At 40.2% G+C, this 24,295-nt stretch overlaps 1 protein-coding gene across 12 annotated transcripts in view; it reads left to right on the top strand.

Moving 5' to 3' along the window:
* Nucleotides 1-24,295, top strand: part of magi1b (membrane associated guanylate kinase, WW and PDZ domain containing 1b) — a 457,254-nt gene that overhangs the window by 420,958 nt on the left and 12,001 nt on the right. For 10 of the 12 annotated variants that reach the window (XM_078543669.1, XM_078543664.1, XM_078543663.1 and 7 more), the window contains 2 exons: nucleotides 6,298-6,441; nucleotides 10,687-10,825. In XM_078543669.1, coding sequence (XP_078399795.1) covers nucleotides 6,298-6,441; nucleotides 10,687-10,825 — 283 coding nt within the window. Of the gene's footprint in view, nucleotides 1-6,297; nucleotides 6,442-10,686; nucleotides 11,974-24,295 lie in introns of those variants that run through there. The other 2 variants (XM_078543670.1, XM_078543671.1) reach the window with 1 other exon arrangement.

The following is a 24,295-nucleotide window of genomic DNA, read 5'->3' as shown; positions in this document are numbered from 1 at the left end:
ATGCATTGTCCAGTATGCAACAAGGTCATCCCAGGTTTGTTCCTTAGCTTGTGCTGACCAAGTAGAAGATTTTTTTTTTACATATCTCAGCACATTACAATTGGCCTCATTTTTCTGCATCGAGCGGTGGGGAAAAAAGTCAGGGTTCCCACTCCTGATGACTATTAAATGATCCCTAGGGAGACATATGACTATTGGGTGGAGCTTGATTAGACTTAGCTCTGATGCTCAATATTGCCCGGTTGTCTGCCAATGGTAACAACACAGGAAAAGATTTTCAATATTTCTGTTCCTTTTATACCTCCAAACAAGAATAATAGGAATAGTGAATGTTTATTATTACAACTTTGTATATATCTTAAGGAGATCTCCAACAAATTAAAAAAAGGAACTGATCTACTTGCCATGTGATAGTCTTGATTCTCAAGACTTATATAGGTAAACGTTTTAATAAAAGATTTTCTTCATTTGTTGAAAATTATGGCGACATCACGCCACAGAGCAGGAAACTGGACCATAGGGTAATAAATGGAAGCTGTATTCTGAGGCTGAATTAAAAGAACATGCAATTAATATAGGAAGTCACTGAGTTTAAATATAGTTTTGAAAAGGTTTAATTTTTCAATCAAATTTGATTTTTTTGTGCAACAAGGAGCCATGTTTTTAAAACTTCATTGGCACTGTCGGAGGCAATGTATACCACTGAGCATACTAGCCTCCAACTGTCTGGTAAAATGTCTCATTGTGGGGGTGCAGTGGGCAGCAGACTAGAGAAATTGTCTAACTTGTATAACTGCCACATTTATTTATGTAAAATTATCAGGGTCAACTACTTACTCAGCAGAGTGGCGTCAGTGAAGGGATGATCATTGGTGCTTGTTGGGGGCATGGGGTGGGTGGGTGGGTGTGTCCTAGGCAAAGCCCCTCACAAAAGAAAAATAGTCGGGTGCCAGACATTCCATTGAACAGCAAACAGTAGCACAGTCAAGGCACCTGTAGTGCTGCCTGCGTCCACTGATCCATGTCAATTAACTGCCCTCCCACTGACCCCAAAATGCACTGATGGATGCAATCCTGGCATAACCACAGGAATGGTGGCCTCTGGATTTTCAAAATTTTTGTTTTAAATTCACATCAAATTCTACTTTTTATCTCGGGTCAGGTATTCAAAATGTTCACAGTCACTTAGATTGGGAGCAGCTGGCAGTTCATCCTTTATTGAGAAAAGTAGCTAAATGAGTTTAATCGAACAATTTGGTGAATTTTAATTGAAAAGAATTAGAGCATTTTTGTTTCTTCTTATGATAACAGTCATTCATTAGCATGGCTTGAATTACATTGTTAACCTTGTAAATGCAATGTATGAAAATGAAAGATTTAAATCGCATTCCAAGTGTATGGATCACGGTTTGTCATTTGTTTTAATGGCTTCGCGTACCTAAGATTTTACCTTTGAAAAGCTGCATTCCTTAATTTGATATTGCTAGTGGCAGAAGCTATTGTTTTGCATCTGCCAAATAGAAATGTTTGATGTTAATTAAAAGCAGAATAGAAAGTTCCTGGAGCACCATTTTACAGGTGGGTGGCCTGAACAGACTGCAGCTGCAGTGTGAGCACATCCCTCAAACATCTAATAAGAGAGAATTACAGTGAGCCTGTCAGATTTTCTGTCCTAGAGGGAGATGAGTTGGCTGCATTAGGGAATCACTTCATGATTAATTAACTTAATAAAAGTATATTTTTTCTACATTCATTTTACAGCAAAAATTGTGGTGTATTTAATTTATTGTTTAAATATTGTGAAGCAGAATGTAACCCTCCATTCCATTCATAGCCTATTCCTGAGCCACACACTATATGCATTCTGTCTGATAGAGAAATCTGATCTATTCATGAAGACTTTTTCATCTTGCATTCCCCTTCTCTCAGTGGCCCTACACAGGTGAAATCAAAAACGGGGATTAAGTATCTGTTGCTACCACTGTACTCACTATACTACATCACCTATGTAAGCAATTTAGGTGTCTCTTTGACACAAGAGATCCCAAACCAAGGATAAAAACTGACAAGACACCAAGTGTCCAAATGAGTATTAATGGGCTTTGACCAAAGACAGACATTATGCAAAAGTACAAACCACTGCTGTGAATTAGCTGAAATATAGTGGGGAGGGGGTGAGCAATCTTTCATTCTAAACAAAAGAATTGCTTTTTTTTTCTATAATTCAAGACCGACTAATGAATGCACAGGGAGATGTAGTTTAATTACATATGGTTCTGGGAATGTAACTGCATTGGAAGTCACATGTTAGAGAGCAAAAGCATTCCCCTTTTAAATTAAGAGAAAATTTTCACTACAATTTAATGACTCCAAAGGTTGTCCACCGTCGATGAATATCCATGAAAGAAGGACACAGCTATGGAGGTGGATGGAAGAAAAACTCAGCCTCCAATAAATACAGCCCAATAAGTTCAATAGTGATCTATGGTAGAAGTGACTTTGAGTGTTATATCATTCTAACAGTCAGTCTTTTCCGGAATCCTAAGACCAAAAAGTCCAAAACAGTAGTTATTTATTCTACCATATTTAAAGAATACAAAATACTAGCAGTCAAAAAAAGAGTTACAGGAGAAGAAACAAAAAGCAATATAACTTCCTTGCATCCCAATTTCTAGCTAGCAGTTGGCATGGATCTACTGAAATAAAGCTGTTGGAATTTTTCAGCACTACGCTTTGTTCTTGGGATGCTGGTGTACATGTTCCAATACTTCAGGAGTATCTTTTCATTGGTTTTAAGCAGGGTATGTCAACTGCTCCATGGTAACCACTAGATAAGTTCAAGAGAGTCAGAGGGCAGAGGTGAGTATGGTGGCCATTACCAAGGAGAAGGTGCTAGGAAAACTGAAAGGTCTGAAGGTGGATAAATCACCTGGACCAGATGGATTACACCCCAGAGTTCTGAAGGAAATAGCTGAAGAGATAGTGGAGGTGTTAGTGGTGATCTTTCATAAAATCACTGGAGTCAGGGAGGGTCCCAGATGACTGGAAAATCGTTAATGTAACCCCCGTGTTTAAGAAGGGAGTGAGGCAAAAGACAGGAAATTACAGGCCGATTAGCCTGACCTCGGTCGTTGGTAAGATTTTAGAGTCCATTATTAAGGATGAGATTTCAGAATACTTGGAAGTGCATGGTAAAATCGGGCAAAGTCAGCATGGTTTCGTCAAGGGGAGGTCATGCCTGACAAATCTGTTAGAATTCTTTAAGGAGGTAACGAGTAGGTTAGACAAAGGAGAGCCAATGGACATTATCTACTTGGACTTCCAGAAGGCCTTTGACAAGGTGCCGCACTGGAGGCTGCTCAGTAAGCTAAGAGCCCACGGTGTTAGAGGCAAGGTGCTAGCATGGATAGAAGTTTGGCTGTCTGGCAGGAGGCAGAGGGTGGGGATAAGGGGGTCCTTCTCAGGATGGCAGCCAGTGACTAGTGGAGTTCCACAGGGGTCAGTGTTGGGACCACAACTTTTCACTTTATACATTAATGATCTAGATGAAGGAACTGAGGGCATCCTGGCTAAGTTTGCAGATGATACAAAGATAGGCGGAGGGACAGGTAGTATTGAGGAGGTGGGGAGGCTGCAGAAGGATTTAGACAGGTTAGGAGAATGGGCAAAGAAGTGGCAGATGGAATACAACATGGAGAAGTGTAAGATCATGCACTTTGGTAGGAAGAATAGAGGCATAGACTATTTTCTAAATGGGGAGAGAATTCAGAAATCTGGAGTGCAAAGGGACTTGGGAGTCCTAGTCCAGGATTCTCTTAAGGTTAACTTGCAGGTTGAGTCGGTAGTTAGGAAGGCAAATGCAATATTGGCATTTATTTCGAGAGGACTAGAATATAAAAGCAGGGATGTGCTGCTGAGGCTTTATAAGGCTCTGGTCAGACCACATTTAGAATATTGTGAGCAATTTTGGGCCCCGTATCTCAGGAAGGATGTGCTGGCCCTGGAGAGGGTCCAGAGGAGGTTCATGAGAATGATCCCAGGAATGAAAGGCTTAACATATGAGGAACGTTTCAGGACTCTGGGTCTATACTCGATGGAGTTTAGAAGGATGAGGGGGGATCTGATTGAAACTTACAGAATACTGAAAGGCCTGGATAGAGTGGACGTGGGGAAGATGTTTCCATTAGTAGGAGAGACTAGGAACTGAGGGCACAGCCTCAGAGTAAAGGGAGGATCTTTTAGAACAGAGATGAGGAGAAACTTCTTTAGCCAGAGTGTGGTGAATCTATGGAATTCATTGCCACAGAAGGCTGTGGAGGCCAGGTCATTGAGTGTATTTAAGACCGAGATAGATAGGTTCTTGATTGGTAAGGGATCAAAGGTTACGGGGAGAAGGCGGGAGAATGGGGTTGAGAAACTTACCAGCCATGATTGAATGGCGGAGCAGACTCGATGGGCCGAATGGCCTAATTTCTGCTCCTATGTCTTATAGTCTTATAAGTTCTGCTGAGTACTAATATAAATTGGAAAGAATTGATTAAAATTTCTTGCATTTTGTGGCTGGTCAAACGTATCAATCTAAGATCATACAATGAGACTTCAAAGTTAAGCTATTTTCAGCAGCAGGAGGGTTGATAACCAGAAGATATGCGTTCAAGATAATTAGCCAAGGATCAAGGTGGAGATAAGGAGCATTTTTATAACATGGCAAATTGTTATGATCTGGAAAGCGTAGTAAAAGATTCAACAGTAACGTACATGAGGGATGTGCACTTGATAAGGAAATGGTTACAGGATTATGGAGAAAGAACAGGGAGTGGACTAATTGGATAGCTCTTTCAAGAACTGACAAAGTATGATGGTGGAATGGCCTTTCTCTGTGCAGTAAGATTCTATGCGTTCTGTGTTGCCAAGAGCTTCTATAGAAACAGCAGAGTCCAACAGTGTGTGACCAGATTACCTGATACAGAAACTGATAACCCTGTGATGGAAATATCTACCCCAAAAGAGAGAAAAGGGGAAACAAATATTTAATTACCCCTGTTCTTTATGGCTAGCAGCCGCTTTTCATTGAGAAACTGGAGTAGTACTTGCTGGCTTCATAATATGAGGCTATAAAAAAGGATCTCTTACTAAGCCAAAAATTATGTTTTGTCTGTTACTAAGTTTATTTATTACAGGTTTCCATTGGCAGGTAAAAGTTGCACTTAACTGAACAGTGCAAGTTGAGAGCGATTGAGCCCAGTAAGACAGCTATTGGACAGACGAGTAGTCAGAATGACAGCTGAACCATGTATCATGTTTTGTTATTGATAAAATTTAATAATCATGGAATTCCAATCAGGGTGCCAAGACCAAGTGAAATCTAAAGTTTAGAGAATGAAGGATGTTTGGACAAGGGCATGTGAATGTAATTCAGTCTTCATTTTAGAGTAATACATTCTGCCTTTATTCATACAATGCTTCTACAAAACCTGTAATTTGGAAAGTAGAGTTGTTATGAGTTTTTTTTTGCAGTACAGGCTGAGGAGTTGAGCAATATAAAATTGAGGCACTACAGTGGCAGCACAGGTGGGAGGGTGTAATTACAATGTGACAGGTTAACATGGGCAGTTCCCATTATAAATTTGGACACAGTTTATAATTGGAAAGTTGATTGATATCAAAATGTGCGCAGACATAATATTTTTAAAACATTATGGATTATGCATTTGGGTAATGGAAAGGAAGTGAGAATGGTGTTTAAATAGAGAAGATTTATCTTTTGAAATTAATAATTCTAGTAGATCTCCAGGATACCAAAGGGATTCCTGTTTGTCGAAGAAAACTATGGTTAAAATTTGTGCTCTGATAATATTTCCTGCTCTAGCTCTTGGTTTCAATTAGTTGTCTGGACAGGAAGATAGCTTAACTGCAAAAAAAGTGATGAACAAAGAGCAGAAGAAAAGAATGATTTCTGGTTACAAAATTCCATGGAGGTTCCACTTAGACAGGAAATCAGCAAACCCCACACAAACTGAGGAGACTTGGATGCATCCAGTCCTACCCGTTTCTGGGAAATTCTGGTTGCCTTGGACACAGAACAGTTATAACTGGGTCGCAACAACTTGATATGGTGTTAATTTGCAAAATTCTCCCTGACCAGGACTATCCCCTTTTTAAATCAATCAAGTTGTTATCAGAGGGATTTGAGGGATGTATAAAGGTGCTCATTTTCCTAGCCGTTTTAATGTAGATCTGTCATATCTGTCTTAAATTTTTCTGCAAAAGTTGTTCAATGTGACTTTTATCTTCAAGGAACCTGAACTGTACACTGTGGAATTGGATAAGGGACCAAAGGGTTTTGGATTCAGCCTTCGTGGTGGGCGTGAATACAATATGGATCTGTATGTGCTTCGATTAGCTGAGGATGGTGCTGCCATCAGAAATGGTAAAATGAAGGTGGGTAGATGTAACGCAGAGTCAAACAACAGTTGGTGCATTTATTAATTATTAGATACCAAAGCAGATGATTATCTTTAATGTTTAAAAATGCTATCAAGCTTATAAGGATATAAGAAATAGAGCAGGAGCAGACCATATATCCATCAAGTCTGCTCTGCCATTCATCATGATCATGGCTGATTTTCTGCATCAATTCCACTCTCCTGTCTGCTCCCCATATCCTTCGAATCCCCAAAAATCTGCGCCTCAGCCTGAGATATATTCAATGACAGGCATTCACAAACCTTTGGGGTATAGAATTCCAAAGATTTGCAAACCCTTAATGAAGAGATTTTCTTCTCATCTCAGTCCTAAATGATCATCCCCTTATCCTGAAATTGTGTTCCTGTGTTCTAAATTTCCCAACCAGGAGAAATTGTCTTTCATTTTTCTCGATCCTGGACAATATAGGCCCTAGCTACTTAGCTTCTCATCATAAGACCACCATATCATCTCACAAACTAATGAATCCTCACTGTACCACTCCCAAAGTAAGTATGTATTCCTTTGATATGGAAACCAAAGCTGTGCACAGTACTCTGTGTGGCCTCACCAAAACCTGACGCAATTGCAGCAAAACTTCCTATTCTTGTACTTCAATCCCCTTGCAGTACAGACCAACATGCCATTTGCCTTGCTTGCTGCTAACATATGAGTACACCCGAGTCTCTCTGAACATTAACATTTAAAAGTTTCATATCTTTCAAAAACATTCTGCTTTTCTATTCTTACTTCTAAAGTGAATAACCTCAAAACCTTATGTATGGGGTTTGATTTCTCTTATGCAAAAATTTAAAAATTTCAGGATCAAACGAGAGATGAAGCATTGCATTAGTTGATTGTCATCTCATTAAAATTTTATCTTGAGATGAAGATTCTAGTTTGTGCAGTAGAGTAACTTACTGCAGCTGAAAGATGGTATCATAACTTTTGTCAAAACTCTGATATTAAAGTGATAAAGGAGAGAATACTGGAGCTGAGCCTTTATTCACTTAGGAGCTTTTATTTATAGAGAAAACATTAAGTACTATGCACCTCCAACAAAAAAAGCTCTTTTAGCCTGCGCCTATATATGTGAGCACAGCTGAGTCTCTAATTAATACCTGTGACCTGAATACAATTAACACTCAATTGATATACAATTAATAACTTCTAAATTAGTTTACAAACTCAAATAATAGAGAAATTGAATAGCTGGAAGGGGTGAGGAATTCATAAGGCTGCATAGATGTAATTCCAAGTAAAACCTAGATCCTTATCATAAGTTCTGATTTTTCTGTTTCAAAGAGAAAATATTGATATATTAGTCAGTTAAGATGAATAGTTAGTGATCCTAGCCTATAATGGAGCAATATAAATATTTAGCTTAAAATGATGAAGCTCTAGTTTTCAGGTCAAAAAGTTTTGGAATAACATTTGCCTTCCCTGCAGTAGTATTGTACTGACCTGTCCTACTTCACTAGTACTGCTCTCCATCACTATGATTTCCTTTTTATGATACTTATTAGTGCAGGCATGATGTGCTAACAATGAACTGGAAGACATGCATACTGAGTGATTTTTGATCCTTCCCTATGGCATAAGGTGAAGATGTGCATTAACAATCAGTGCTGTGGTTTGCAAACCAAATATATCTTCATGACTGTTTACAGCATTGGGTTTCTTTTAAATAATTCATATGCATTTGCAGCAAAATGGTTTCTCACTTTGACTTGCCTTGATTGCAATGGCAGTTCATAAATATTAATATGAAAACATTGCATTAAGCATGCAGATTAGACGTTTTAAACTACATTAATAAAGAACATCAACACAGAAAGGACAATGGAAGGTTCCAGTGCAATGTCCTGAAAGGACTCATGAGCAGATTAGCAACTGTTTACAGTGCTGAGATTGATCATTTAGTTGAGAGTTTAGTTCAGAGCACGTGAGTTATCCTTGGTGTCCTGACCAATAGTTATCCCACAATCAACGTCACAATTACAGATTACTTGGTTAATATCATATTGTAGCTGGTAAGAGCTTGCTGTACCCAAATTGGCTGCCATGTACGTTACAACATTGACTACACTTCAAAAGGACTTCATTGACTGTAAAGTGCTTTGGGATGCCCTCTGCTCTTGAAAGGTGCTATATAAATGCAATCTTTATTTTTAGATGAGTTTTTTTGTTATTTAAGGTTCTCTTAGTTATATAGGTGAGAGAAGATTTCCTCTGTGTACTAGGTGTAAGAAACTCATGGGGCAGAATCTTCGGGTCAGCGAGCGGGGACAGGCCCTGCTCGCCAACAAGTAAAATCACGCGCGGTGATGTCGGGCATGCGTCCCAACGTTTCCACGCGTCATTCTGATCCTCAGTTCGGCGGGCGTGCAGCCGTAAAGTAATTAATTGAGCTGCCCATCCAACCTTAAGGTTGGCGAGCAGGCGAAGAGCCCAGGCAGCCTCCGCATTTATCATGAAACCTCATCCATGGGCGGGATGAGGCTTCATGTAGGGTTTATAAATTAAATAAATTTTTTTTATTGAAGTTCATTGACATGTCCCAGCTCATGTGACACTGTCACATGAGGGGACATGTCTTAAAAAGTTTTTTTCTCTTTATTAAAATTTTTAAAAATCACACTAATCCCCCGAGGCAGCTCCCGTGCCTCAGGGAGATTTCTGCACTCTTTTGCGCGCATGTGCGAAAGAGCGCAGGCCCCGACTCTCCCTCCTCCCCCCACCCGCACAGGGAGCGCTCAGCACTTCTGGGTGCGCATCACGCTGGCGGGCCTTAATTGGCCCACCCACGCAAAATGGCGGTGCCCAGCCGACCGCGGGCAGTGATCGGTGCGCGCTCACCCACTCCCGCCCAACCCCCCCGATGGGGATAAAATTCTCCCCATGAAGTTTGCTCTTTATTATTATGCATGTAGCACACGGAGATTACTTTGAGGCGGTACTGTTTCAGCTCATTTTGTCGATATTTATTTCTGCATCAGGAAAGTTTAATGGCTTAGGTTCATTACACTCCTTCTGGAATCTTCATGTGACAATTGAGTATAACCCTCTTAAAACATTAGGATTCCAGTAATATTTCAATAGTGTACTGCAAAACACTACAAGATTACAGTTTTTTTTAAGTTTGTTCAAAAAATTCTACTCATAATATTCTTTAGTGACCGCAGCTGGCCCAAGGGCATGTGGCTGCTGACGCCTTCCCCGGCCATTGGTACAATCCCAGCAGAGGCAGGTCGGCAATGGGCACGGCACTCCTAGCACACCACCGATTTTACAGCCTCCCCTTAGCCTGCCAGCCAACTCCCAGGGACAGTGGGAGTTGTAAAATTCCACCCATCTTGAAATGATCAACTTTGTTTCATTGGATGTAATGTTTGGCATCTAATAAAATTACAAGCTTCATCAAGTTGTGATTGTATTTTCCAGAGGTTCATGTGACAGTCAGGCAGATGCAGACAGATTATTTCAATTACACCCCCTGTTGGTTTTTCAGCTGGTGATGTGGTTAATAATTGCATACAGATTTTAATACACTTCCATATCATTTCTTTCAAGAAATCACATTTTTCAACAAATACCTAATATAATGACACATCAGCTGCAATTATTCTCTGTAGCATTCACTTTGTAGAGATTATTTATGTATTTGTTTCTGAATTTTTGGCTAAAAATATCCCCCTACCTTTAAGTGCAAAACATCCTGTGTTATTGAACCATAAAGACTAAGAAAGTCCCAGATTAAATTCCTGGTCTGTGCGGACTGAATTTAGCTCAGCCTGGTCAATGATAAGGTTGCTAAATTGGCCTCAGTACCCCTGAACAGAGAGATGGAAAATAAATCAGTCAGGGTTCCCAAATTTGATCCTGATCTTGTCGTCCATGCTGGAAAATGTGGGTGTGGTACATACACATGTACAATTGGTCAGAAACAGGCATAGCTGTGACATTTACCCTTTACCCTCACCCTGATGAGACTTGCTGTTGTTTAAAGAAAAACAGCCACTTAAGAAAGCTATCACACAGCATCTAGCCCTTAGGAACTTTAGCCCGCTATGAATCAGCAGCTTTAGAAGACAAGGGGAGAAAATTAGAAGAGGGAACAAAAAATATTTGGGCTAGTATGGAAACAACTGACATTTTCAAAGGTCCTCTTATGCTGCTCTTGTGGAATCTTATTTATATTTATGTTTATCTCATTTTTAGGTTGGAGATGAAATTCTGGAGATCAATGGAGAAACGACCAAGAACATGAAGCATTCTCGTGCTATAGAATTGATTAAAAATGGTGGTCGGAGAGTCTGCCTATTTCTGAAGCGTGGAAATGGTTATGTGCCAGAATATGGTGGGTTGCCCTATGAAAATGTTATTTTCTCCCATGCTGTCACTCCCTGAGTGATTGTTTTTTTTTCCTCTCTCATTTTTTTCTGTTAAGATCTGGGAAATTTTTCTTCTTTTCACAAATGTCTTATGTTTATGGACAGTTTTTGGTTCTAATCTAGCGATACTAATTCTGTACTTTCACTATTTTTCTTTAGAATGGGCTGGAGTAAATATAAGCGTAGTCAGGATGACACCTTTTTGCAACTAAGATATTTTATTGTATTAAATTCTCCATTGTTCAAATGCCTACTGAGTATACAACTGTAAAACGTAACGTTAGTTAAATGAGAATGAAACCACAATCTGAGTTTACATCCTGTGGCCAAAAATTGAATGGAAGTGTTCTAATATTTATTAATTTAAATTATCATGTTTACATAAAGCATCATGGAAACATCTTATTTTATAGCCATTCTGTTAGTTATCAACATTTACCTTCTCATTAATAACAAAGAGCAATCTCTGTTACCTGTGGAAATTTTGCAAAATTGGAACTAGTTTTACACTTGTAACCTGCAGTACTTGCACTCCAGACCTTTCTTAGGAATATATTCTCTTTAACAAGTTGATTTACCCAAAAGAAATAACTTCAGATCCTCTTCATGGTTTGTTTAATGTCTTGCTGCTTCCTTGAAAGGTTTATGAAGTTTTACTGGAGAATACGAAGCTGAATTTGAACGCCTAACTCTACTAATATCTCTCTTGAATTCAAATGAATGGAATTATATATTATTTTTAAAAACTTATAGTTACCAAAAATAGAGTTCTCAATTTCCTGAGCTTTTGACTTATTTTTTATCTCCATCGAAGTGATGGGTCTCATCTATCTGTAAGGGTATATATTTTTGTAACAAGTTCTGTAATTACTTTTAATATGATACATAACGTTCCATGAATTTAAATGTAGTTTGTAAATATTTAAATGAGTCATTGTTTACATGCCATTTTGACTTACTGTATTGTTATAAAAAATGGAGTGAATTTCCCAGTAGAACTTCCTGGTGCTCTTTTTTCTGTATCCTTTGGTCCTGCAACTGCTATCTTTGCAGTCTAATTGTTTTTGCCTGGACAATCTGACTGGAACAATAATAAACATCTTTCCATGATCAACAGAGTGATCAATCCTGTTGCTGCTTACTAATAGGGAATCTAAATCTATCTTCTGCTCTTTTTCTTTCTCGCCTTTGCTGGCTGCTGGGTTCTTCGTTCTGCCCTCAGCGATGATACCTCCTAATCTCTCCTCATGCATGAGAAGTGACAAGCACGGGGAGTCTTGCTTCTACTTAACGGGCCCTAATCAAAATACGGTTGGTAGACAAATCAATATTTGCTGCTTCCATCTTGCTGCCTTATATAAAGGCTCATACTGTGTTCCATTTATACCATTCAGCCATATATCCATGAATATGCTTACCTTCATCAGTGCAGGTTTCCAACTGATCATGCCTACATTTGAGGGATGCAAGCTCTTTTACAAGGACCACCCTGATGTTTTTGTATTTGTTATAATTCTCTTTTCACAAAGATGCAACGTTCCATTACAATTGGACATGTCCACCATATCCATTAACACTATTGATTCCACAAACTAAAATTAATCTTTTTAAAAAAAATTTATTGACAGCACAAGCAATTGACCCAAGACTTTATTTTAAAAGGCATTCAAAATTCTGAAGAAGGAAAATTGATTATTTCATTTTCTAATCTTGCTTCCTTATGAAAACTTGAAAAGCACATCCATGGTACATAACACTTGATTTTGCTTTAGAGAATATCACCAGAACTTTCAACAATCATAGCGGTGTGTAACAGGCCATACCGGATTGAAATTGGGCAGTGTGTATATTGGACTATTGATCTGATAACGACCGTTATATGTTTCTCTCAAAGTTGTAAGTTCCACTGGTTCTTAATTTGAAGTCATGGTAACATGTCACACGCGTGTATCATGCCTATTCCCATCATTTGGAGAGAACAGCAAGGGGTTTTGTCACAAATATTACTTGCTTTTTGTAATTTATTTATATAGCCCTGTTCATTGATTTAAGATTTACAGACCTAAATTTTGCTGATTTTTTTTGCCGTTATTGCACAAGGTGTGAAACTTACATTGTTATTTTGCAGGACAGAAGTCTGTTCCATGTGGTTGCAAAGATGCTCATTTTGGTACATTGAATTGCAAGCCTTCAGACTTTAAGTAGCTTCATTGATTTGTGACACAGTACTCCAGATTTAAACTCTGTTATGGTATTAAGTGCATTTAAATATTTCTTGCAAAACACCATACACACTGCTACCTAGGCCCCTGTTTGTTGATAGTTTCAGCTGTATGCCTCAGTTTTCAATATTACCAAATTTGGCATTTTTTTTGACATGCTGCTTCTGTGCTGCAACATAATCAGAACCTGGGTCAATCTCAGCATTAAAGGTGTTTTCCTACAGAAAGGAGAAAAAGACTCTTCCATTACATGATGTCCAATATGCATTTATGCATTGGGATGGTTAGTATGTGTGATTGATACACAACATGTAAAGTGGAATTGGATTCTTCACAAATGCATGAAAGAAGAGGCTGGATCACAGAAATGATATCACATCGGTGATTCTATCATTTTACAAATGAGGGAGATGCATATCTCACAAGGACAGCATGTGAGTTATTAAATCCCAGCTAATGAAGAATAGCACACCATGGGTACCTAGTCACCCAGCATAATGTTTGGTTTATTCTGTGGCTCTTGGATTGGGATTTAAAATGTTTCAAAAACAGTTAATGGTTAGAAGGGGCACAAATTAGCCTGAAGTTTGGTTTGAAGCTAGGGCTGCGGATTAACTAAGCTACCCCAAAACTTTAAAAGAATGCTCCAGGGAATGCTGACAAAAGTACATTTGTAATATTAGAATTACTGCAGGAGAGAAAATGCATCTGGATAGTCGGCTGAGAGGAATTTAGTTGTAATAAATAACAGATGCAACAGTGAACTGGGAGAAATGGAGATTCTGCATTGATCTCCAAGTTATCTTAGATCAGCTTCAAGGGTCAGCTTATTCCAAGAAACAAGAAGATGATTCAAACAACAGGAAATTAAAATGATCATTTTAGCGTCTTTATGTGCCAGTCTTCAGATTGTAACGTGTCAGATCGAGGTTGTATTTAATGGCACTAATGTCCTTTTTGTGGATGTCCTTGGAATATTCCTTTGCTAAATGCCTTGTGCTCCTACAATCCATTAAATGGGAATGGTTGCAGAATCTGATGACATCTTTTTCAGAAAATATTCAGCAAATGGGGTAGAAACGGGAGCTTCAAATTCTTCACTTTGTCCATTTCTCCTCTCCCCCCTGCCCTAACCGAGGTTATCTGATGATGTAGGCACATTTAGAATCCCAGAGACATTCTATACAAATAAATGAATCTGAAAATGACAAATTGCTTATGTTTCACCCACAAGCTGGCAGAAAATTAACAAAGCTTCAAAATCCAAGCTGCTAAGTTTGTGTCTTAGACCTAATCCTGAGCCCATTCTACATATAATGTGAATTATGCAGGAACAGAAAAGTATAGACTTGTGAATATTGTTTGAAAAGTGGAGCTTTCATATGAACTATTCCACAGCTGATGTAACCTGAACCCTGCCATCTCTTACTGAGTTCACAGCCCTCCTGTCCTCCATTGACCTCTCCCTCCATATAAACTCTCCTATCCATATTCATGGCCATCCCTACAATCTTTCCATCCCAAGTATGACCTCATTTCCCATCATCTCAATCACCAATAAGGCTATCTCTACCCACTTATATTGCATCCCCTACCACTCTCAACCCCCTTCCATCTCCTTTTCCGTTCCCTGCCTGGAAAAACTCGTCTCAAATTCACTTACAACAACACTGCACAATTCCCAACTGTCTAACCTTTGGCTCTCCATTTGCCATGATACTTCTGCAGATACCAATTTGCTCAATCACACCCTTACCTCCACCTTTGATGCCTTAGTGCTAGTAAAACCTTCTACTCTCTCCCATTATGATCATTTTCCTTGGTACTGCCCCCATTTTCACTTTAATGTTTTTGGTGCACAACTGGCTTACCATTCATCACCTGATTTGGCTGGTCCAAAGTAAACAATATTGGGTCCTGCTCTGCTCTGCTAAAACTGCTTACTATTTCTGAACTGCACAGATGATCTTTGACTGCTTTTCTTTAATGTCAGCCCTCTCCTCAAACCCCCCTCCCTTGCCTCTCCATCCTCACATCCAACGAGTGCAATAAGCCCATGAGTTTCTTTGTGTCTAAGATTGAAATTATCTGCTCAGCTGCCTTTGATACTTTTCTCCTTTGCCCTAGCCTTGAAACCATATCTTTCTTTAGTTTCTCCCCTATATCCTGTCATTCCCTCTCTGAGTACAACTTGTCCATGAGACGCACCGCTTACTCTCTGGACCCTATTTCCTCTAAACTACTGACCACTCAACTTCCTTTCCTGACCCCTAAATGAGTTGAATTTTCACATGATTCCCTTTCCTCAGAGACTGTCTGTCTCTTTCCCTTTCAAATCTGCTGTCATCATTGCACACCTCATAAAACCCGCCTTTATCCCCAGTATCTTTGCAAACTGCTGTCACATCTCCCCATCATTCTTTTCCTCTCCAAATTCTTGGAACATGTTTGCCACCTCTCAAACCCATGTTTGAATCCATCCAGTCAGGTTTTTAGCTCAGCCACAACACTGAAAAGGACCTAATAAAAGTCACAAATTACATCCTATACGACTGTGACCATGGTGAATTACACATCTTCATCCTTCTTAACCTGTCTGCAACTTTGCCACTGTTGACCACACCATCCGCCTCCAAAACATCTTCTCTGCTATTCAGCTGGTTGACACTGTCGTTCCACTCTTACCTATCCAGTCAGAGAATCTCCTGTGGTGGTTTCCCTTCCCACCTCCATTCCGTTACTTCATGAGTCCACCAAGCTTCTAACCTCGGCTCCCTTTATTTCTCATGGACAACAAAATCAGAAAAAAACATCAGGCTCCACATGCACACTGAAGGCACTCAGCCTTACCTCACCATCACCTCTCATTAACCTTTCCGCTGCATCTATTGTATCAGGCTGCTTGTCTGACATCAAGTCCTGGATGACCCAAAACTTAATCCATTTAAACATTGGGAAGACAAAAACCATTGTCTCAGCCCCTACCACAAATGCCATTCCCTACGCATGGATTTCATTCCCTTTCCTAACCACTGTCTCAAGTTGAATCAGATTGTGCTTTACTTTAGCCTAGAGCTGATCTTCCAACCCATTTCCTCTCCATCACCAAGAATACAAACTTCTACTTCTGTAACATCACTCGCCTACACCCCTTCCTCAGCTCATCTCTGCTGATACCCTCATCTATGCTTTGATTATCTCCAGACTTGATGATTCCAATACTTTTCTGGCCAGCCTCACACCTTCCGCACTTTAAGGGTTGCTGCCCAAATCCTAACTCGCACCAAGAAACATATTGCCCTGTATTTGCTGACCTACATTGGCTCCTGAACCCCCAAATGCCTCCATTTAAAATTCTCATCCTCGCATTCAAATCGGTGCCTCACCCATTCCTATCTCTGTAACTCTTCACCCCATACCACCCTCCAAAAACACCGCCAGCTCAAGATTTCGCCAACCCTGGCTTTTCTATCCCCCTTTCACACCATCATTGGTGATTGTGCATCTTGCTATCTGGGTTCTAAGCCTCGGGATTTCCAAATCTTATCTGCCTCTCTAGCTCTCCCTTCTACATTAAGACACTCATTAAAACTTACCTCTTCCTTATCCTAATGTCTCCTCATTTCAATTGGTGTCAAATATTGTTCAAATATATGAAGCGTCTTAGCACATTGTACTATTTTAAAGAAGCTACATAAATATAAGTAGATGCTGAATGCCCAAGAATCAGCTATGATTTGCATTAGAAGAAGAATGCAGTATGAAAATAGAAAGCATTTACTTAGGATTTTAAACTTTTAACTTTAATCTATTTAGGGATATGAATTTTCAGCAGTTTGTTTTAATATTGGACCAGTAATTGATAATGAATTGACTACTACATACAATAACATTCTGTTCTTATGGAAAAGAACTTTGGTGCCTAGACAAACAACCTTAGAACTTCATGATATAAAGCCATAAATCATAGGAAAGCTTTTTCCGGTCAGCAAGCGGGGGTGGGACCCTCTCGCCGACACGTAAAATGATGCGGGGTGACGTCGGGCGTGCATCCCGACATCTCCCCACGTCATTTAGATTGTCAGCTCAGCAGGCGCGCAGCCAAGTCTGCTGTGTGCCCACCAACCTGTCAACGGCCTATTAAGGCCATTAAAAAAGTAATTGAAGTGGTTAATGGACCTGCCCGTCCAACCTTAAGGCTGGCGGGCAGGCGAAGAGCCCAGGTGGCCTTCAGAAAAAGCATGAAACCTCATCCACAGGTGGGATGAGGTTTCATGAGGGATTTAAAATTTTCGGAATATTTTTCAATAAAAGTAATGGACATGTCCCAGCTCATGTGACAGTGTCACATGAGGGGACGTCAGGAAAGTTTTTTCCAGCCTTTAAAAAATTTTTATAACTTCAACCGATCTCCCTGAGGCGGCACTTTGCCTCAAGGAGATCTGTGAGCCCTTTCATGCACATGAACGAAAGACCACACTCCCGGCTCAAGGAATCCCCGCCCCCGCCTGCATAGGGAGCGCACAGCGCTTCTGAGCGGACGTCACGCTGGGCGGGCCTTAATTGGCCTGCCCACGCAAAATGGTGGCGCACCCCCGACTGGGGGCGCTGATCGGGACCCCTGCTCCCACACAACCCTCCCAACGGGGGGGGAAATGCTGCCTATAGTGTACATAAGGATAGCTCAAAGAGCTATCAATTCATCCCACTCCTTTGCTCTTTACCTATAGCTATGATTTTTTTTCTTTTTTTAAGTACAATTCCCTTTTGAAAGTTACTATTGCATCTGCTTCTATCACCGGCCCGCCCCGCCTACCCTCCATGCAATGCATTCCAAACCATAAGAACAGGCTGACTAAAAAATAAAGTCCTATCTCTCCTTTGGCTTATTTATCAATTGTCTTAAGTCTGTGTCCTCTGGTTACTGATCCCTCCCACCAGTGGAAACAGTTTCTCCCTATCTACTCTTTCAAAACCTTTATAATTTTGAACATCTCTATTAAATCTACCTTTCACCTCCTTTACTCAAAGGTGATCAATCCCAACTTTTCCAGTCTCTCCGCATAACTGAAATCTCATTCCTAGTCCCATTTTGGTAAATTCCTTCTACATTCTGTCCAAGGTCTTGACATCCTTCCTGAAGTCTGATGCCCAGAATTGGACACAATACCCTAGCTAAGATCTAACCAATGAGGTTCAGAATAGCTTCTTTGCTTTTGTACTCAATGCCTCTATTTATAAAGCCTGAGAAACCATATTGTATTTTAGTGTGCTACTACTTTTTCATTTCTCCCCCTGTTTTCTCCCAACCTTTCCAAGTATTGATTCCTTGCTGGGTAATTTCCACAAGCTCTCATACACAGCCCAAGTGCCCATTCTTAACATCTGAGCTGAAGCAGCGAGAGTCAGGGGGCTATTTAAATACAGGATGGAGAGAAAAGGCCATAGTCGAACCTGACCTTATTCCAATGCAGCAGCTACATAGGTGAAAGCTAAGAAGTGGAAAGCATGCCTTCTATTGCCCCTTCCCTATTCTACAGGTGCTGAGTCTAGTTGTAACACCCCAACGGTTGTCCCAGCTGAAATGAGCAAACCCAAGGAAAATCTTCCTTGATCTGTATGACACAGGTCCTCACTGCCTTGAACCAACTGAGCAATCAGGAAGCTTATGGTGAAAAGTCAGTCACTTTTTTCCTTTGTCCATTTCTTCTCATTGCCACTTGACACCTTTGTACCACTGCCTCCTTAACTAATGAATTCATGATTGTAGTCAGGTCATTGGACAAAACACTGAGTTTAGATAAGGTGCCTAATTGACAAAAAGGATAGAAAATCTTACATCTATCCCTTCTATGAGGCTAAGCAGTGGTATTGATAGAATCTATGAAGGAGCTCTAGTGGTGATTTGTCTATCCTCTTGGCTGCTGACTGTTTCAAGGAGCAACCATGGAAAAAAAGTATTGACCAAAGTGTATTTTAATTCAAATAAAAATCTTAAATGGGAAGAATACCACGACACTATATATAAAATGGTTCATAATAATCCTCAAATATGTGGCACTATGCTAATCAGAAGATAATCATTGTTGATGCAACTGAACATCTTTCCATGATACATACCCTGATTAATATGAACCTAAATACAAAATGGGAATCATTACAGAACAGAAGCATGCTGTTCAACCAATGTTTGTGCTCCACATGAGCCTCCTCCCAATCTATTTATTTCATTTCACCCTATCAACATATCCTATTCTTTTGTCCCTCATGCACTTATCCAGCTTCCCCTTAAATGCATTTATGCTATTTACCTCAATCACTCCATGTGGTAGCCTGTTCCATATTCTCGACACTCCCTGAATAAAAAAGTTTCTTCTGAATTCCGTATTGGATTTATTAGTGGTTAACTTATATTTATAGCTGTTAGTTTTCAACTTGCATCTCAAGTGGAAATATCTTCTGTGTTAACTCTTAACAAACTTAACATCAAAATTTTAAAGGCCAGTATCAGGTCCTCTCAGCCTTCTCTTTTCTAGTCTGTTCAGTCTTTCCTGATCCTTGTGCAGTTTTAGTTCTGGTATAATTACTTTTAAGAGTGCCAAGTGGATAAGGCAGGAAAGTGGAGCTGAAGCAGAATATCAGCCATTATTTTATTGAATGTTGGAGCAGACTGAAGGGGCTGCATGGCCTACTCCTCCTATTGAGTTCTTATGAAAAGCTTTTTGTTACATTTTCTCCAGTGCTTCTATGCCTTTTTTGTAACGTGGAGACCAGTGGTCTAATCAAGGTTCTATATAAGATTAACACAACTTCTTTACTTTATGAATTGTATTCCTCTAGAAATGAATCCCAATATTTCCTTGCACTTTTTATTGCTTTGTTAACCTGCATTACTGCCTTCAATGATTTGTGAATCTGTGCCTCTGTATTAATTTGCACATTCCGCCATCTAGATTCTTATTTTCCAAAAACAATTACCTATATTGAAATTCATTTGCTATTTGTCCATTCTGCAGGTTTGTTGATGTCCTCTTGTATTTTGTTGCAGTCCACTTCAGCATTAATTATGCCCTCAAATTTGGTGTCACCTCACCCCAAAATTTTGATTTTGGTTTTTCCTGAGCCCAGATCACTTATATAAACAGTGAACAATGGTGGTCCCAGTGTCAATCCCTATGGAGTACCACTTCCCAACATCATTCAATCATCTGAGTAACTATCTTTAATCCCGACTCTGTTTTCCGTTCTTCCACTAGTTTGTTGTCCACTCTGCTACTTGTCCCCTGATTCCACATGCTCTGACTTTACAATTTTACTGACTTCCACTAACAGTACTATATTGAAAGTCATTTAACATAGTCAAAATTCCTCGTGATTTTGAGTCAATATTTCCTATTATTAACTCCTATTTTGTCCTTTATGGAAGCTGGTGCTGTTTTAACATACAGCACATAAACTGAAAAACATTTTATTCATATTTCTTTTCAGGAAATTCCTCTGCAGTGACCCTCTAATCTATTGAAAGAGGTGTCATATTAGTCTTTAAAATCTTGTTACCAGCCTACTATTTAAGTACAGCATCACCTAGGTAATCTCAATTGTTTGTTTTCATTTGATACAGAAAGAAATTCTTCCTTAGAAGTAGTTTTAGTGTTTCACCTGTTGATGCTGCTTCTCCTTATTGCTGAGATTTGTAATCTGATCCTAAAATCTCCCAAATTCTCTCTCTCTCTCTCTCTCTCACACATACACACACACTCAAAAAAAACAGGCTAGTTAAGTAGCCCATACATTTAAAGGCAACTGTATTTATTCAGGATTATTTCTGTGATATTTGAACACAAGCTAACTGCTTAAGTTCCAGTCTCAATTGAGACGCAAAGATTGATTTTCTTTTTGCTTCACAGCCCATGAAAGGAGGACAGCTGAGTATATGGAACTATTTGAGCTGTGATAAAACTAGCTTGATTCAAATAAATGCCAAGGACATGATAATTACTAGAGTAAACCTGTAAGATCTGTGACTCGTCTGCTTAGCTTGTTCATTGACATTGCCATTAAGGCTGTAAACAGCACATAACTCAGTGATAATTAACTGAGTTTCTACCTTGTAGCTCATGTAGTTCAATAGTTAAGGAATTGTCCAGTCTGGAAGTTCTTAAAACAAGAATAAATGACTTGCCTTGGTTTAAATGCCATCTGTTTGCTGGTTAAACGTATCAATCAGACCCATTAAAATATCTGTGCTTCCACGAAAGCAGTTGTCTGATGAAGTTCAGTCTTTGAAGCTTTTGCCTGCCTGCATCCTCTGTTAACAGAATAGAAGTCTCAATTTCCTTAGAATGTGTCTGATTGATAATCCCTTATTCAATTTGTTTCGCATAGATTTATAAGAATATCTTATCACTGTGCTCATCTTTGTTTATTTCAGTATGCTTTTAATTGTTTCAAATATAAAGTCTGAGTTTAAAGTTATGGAGCTTGTTGTGCAATACAAAAATACGTTATAAATTAATAAAATCTTGAGGTCTATTTTCCCCGGTCACTAATACGAGAAACGATTGTGTGATACTCAAATTGACTTTTTTTTTACACACAACCTGTATGTTCACAACACGTATACACCCACTTAATATGACGTCTTTAGATTCTATTAATTTGCAACTTATTTCTGTTCAAATCAATGCATAAGTGTTTTAAAAGAAAAGTCGCACTACATACTAATCTGATCTACGACTGCCCTTGTCCACACATTGAATCCAAACTAATGTTTTATAATTAAAACAAGTTATCAAAAGAATGAATTTGCATGCACAAAATTGAGCTGATTGTAAAATATGTTTGCAAAAATATAAACAGAGTATAGCCTCAAGGAGGGAGGATTAAATATAAAATTGTTACATTGTCTTAGACCACATTGAACTTTTTATTAATTCATGGCATGTGGGCTTCGCTGGCTGGGCCAGCATTTATTGCCCATCCCCAGTTGCCCTTCAGAAGCTGATGGTGAGCCGCCACCTTCAACTGCTGCAGTCCATGTGGTGTAGGTACACCCACAGTGCTGTTAGGAAGGAAGTTCCAAGATTTTGAGCCAGTGACAGTAAAGGAATGGTGATATATTTCCAAGTCAGGATGGTAAGTGACTTGGAGGGGAACTTTCAGCTGGTGGTGTTCCCAACTATCTGCTGCTCTTGTCCTTCTAGATGGTAGTGGTCGTGGGTTTGGAAGGTGCTGTCTAAGGAGCCTTGGTGAATTCCTGCAGTGCATCTTGTAAATGGTACACACTGCTGCTACTGTGTGTCAGTGGTGGAGGGAGTGAATGTTTGTGGATGTGGTGCCAATCAAGCGGTCTGATTTGTTCTGGACGGTGTCCAGCTTCTTCAGTGTTGTAGGATCTGCACTCACCCAGGCAAGCGGGGAGTGTTCCATCATCCTCCTGACTTGTGCCTTGTAGATGGTGGACAGGCTTTGGGGAGTCAGGAGGCGAGTTATACGTCACAAAATTCCTAGCCTCTGACCTGCTCTTATAGCCACAGCATTTATATGGCTAGTCCAGTTAAGTTTCTGGTCAATGGAAACCCCCAGGATGTTAATGGTGGGGGATTCAGTGATGCTAATGCCATGGAACATCAAGGTGTGATGGTTGAATTCTCTCTTGTTGGAGATGGTCATTGCCTGACACTTGTGTGGCGCGAATGTTACTGACCACTTGTCAGCCCAAGCCTGGATATTGTCCAGGTCTTGCTGCATTTGGACATGGACTGCTTCAGTATCTGAGGCATCACGAATGGTGCTGAACATTGTGCAATCATCAGCGAGCATCCCCACTTCTGACCTTATGATGGAAGGAAGGTCATTGATGAAGCAGCTGAAGATGGTTGGGCCTAGGACTCTACCTGAGGAACTCCTGCAGTGATGGCCTGGAGCTAAGATTACTGACCCCCAACAACCGCATCCATCTTCCTTTGTGCTAGGTATGACTCCAACCAGCGGAGAGTTTTCCCCCTGATTCCCATTGACTCCAGTTTTGTTAGGGCTCCTTGATGTCACACTCAGTCAAATGCTGCCTTGATGTCAAGGGCAGTCACTCTCACCTCACCTCAGGAGATCAGCTCTTTTGTCCATGTTTGACCAAGGATGTAACGAGGTCAGGCGCTGAATGGCCCTGGCGGAATCCAAACTAGGCATCAGTGAGCAGGTTGTTGTTAAACAAGTGCCGCTTGATAGCACTGTTGATGACCCCTTCCATTACTTTACTCATGATGGAGAGTAGACTGATGGGGTGGTAATTGGCCGGGTTGGATTTGTCCTGCTTTTTGTGTGCAGGATTATACCTGGGCAATTTTCCACATAGCCGGGTAGATGCCAGTGTTGTAGCTGTACTGGTATAGCTTGGCTAGGGGCATGGCAAGTTCTGGAGCACAAGTCTTCAGTACTATTGCCAGAATGTTGTCAGATACTGCCCTTGCAGTATCCAGTGCCTTCAGCTGTTTCTTGATATCACGTGGAATGAATCGAATTGGCTGAAGACTGACATTTGTGATGCTGGGGACCTCCGGAGGAGGCCAAGATGGATCATCCACTCAGCGTTTATGGCCGAAGACTGTTGCGAATGCTTCAGCCTTATCTTTTGCACTGCTGTGCTGGGCTCCTCCATCATTGAGGATGGGGATATTTGTGAAGCCACCTCCTCCAGTGAGTTGTTTAATTGTCCACCAGCATTCACGACTAGATGTGGCAGGACTGCAGAGCTTAGATCTGATCCGTTGGTTGTGGGATCGCTTAGCTCTGTCTATCACTTGCTGCTTATGTTGTTTGGCGCGCAAGTAATCCTGTTTCATAGCTTCACCAGGTTGACAGCTCACTTTTAGGTATGCCTGGTGCTGCTCCTGGTATGCCCTCCTGCACTCTCCATTGAACCAGGGTTGATCCTCTGGCTTGATGGTAATGGTAGAGTGGGGGATATGCCAGGCCATGAGGTTACAGATTGTGTTCAAGTGCAATTTTACTGCTGCTGATGGCCCACAGCGCCTCATGATGCTCAGTCTTGAGTTGCTAGATCTGTTCGAAATCTATCCCATTTAGCACGGTGGTAGTGCCACACAACACGATGGAGGGTATCATCAATGTGAAGACGGGTCTTCATATCCACAGTGATGTGCGGTGGTCACTCCTACCGATACTGTCATGGACAGATGCATCTACAGCAGGCAG

This window comes from Cetorhinus maximus, chromosome 6 (genome assembly GCF_964194155.1).
Source record: "Cetorhinus maximus chromosome 6, sCetMax3.hap1.1, whole genome shotgun sequence".
Lineage (NCBI taxonomy): Eukaryota > Metazoa > Chordata > Chondrichthyes > Lamniformes > Cetorhinidae > Cetorhinus > Cetorhinus maximus.
Note: the sequence above shows the minus strand (reverse complement) of the source record. Positions and strands in the feature narration are given on the sequence as shown.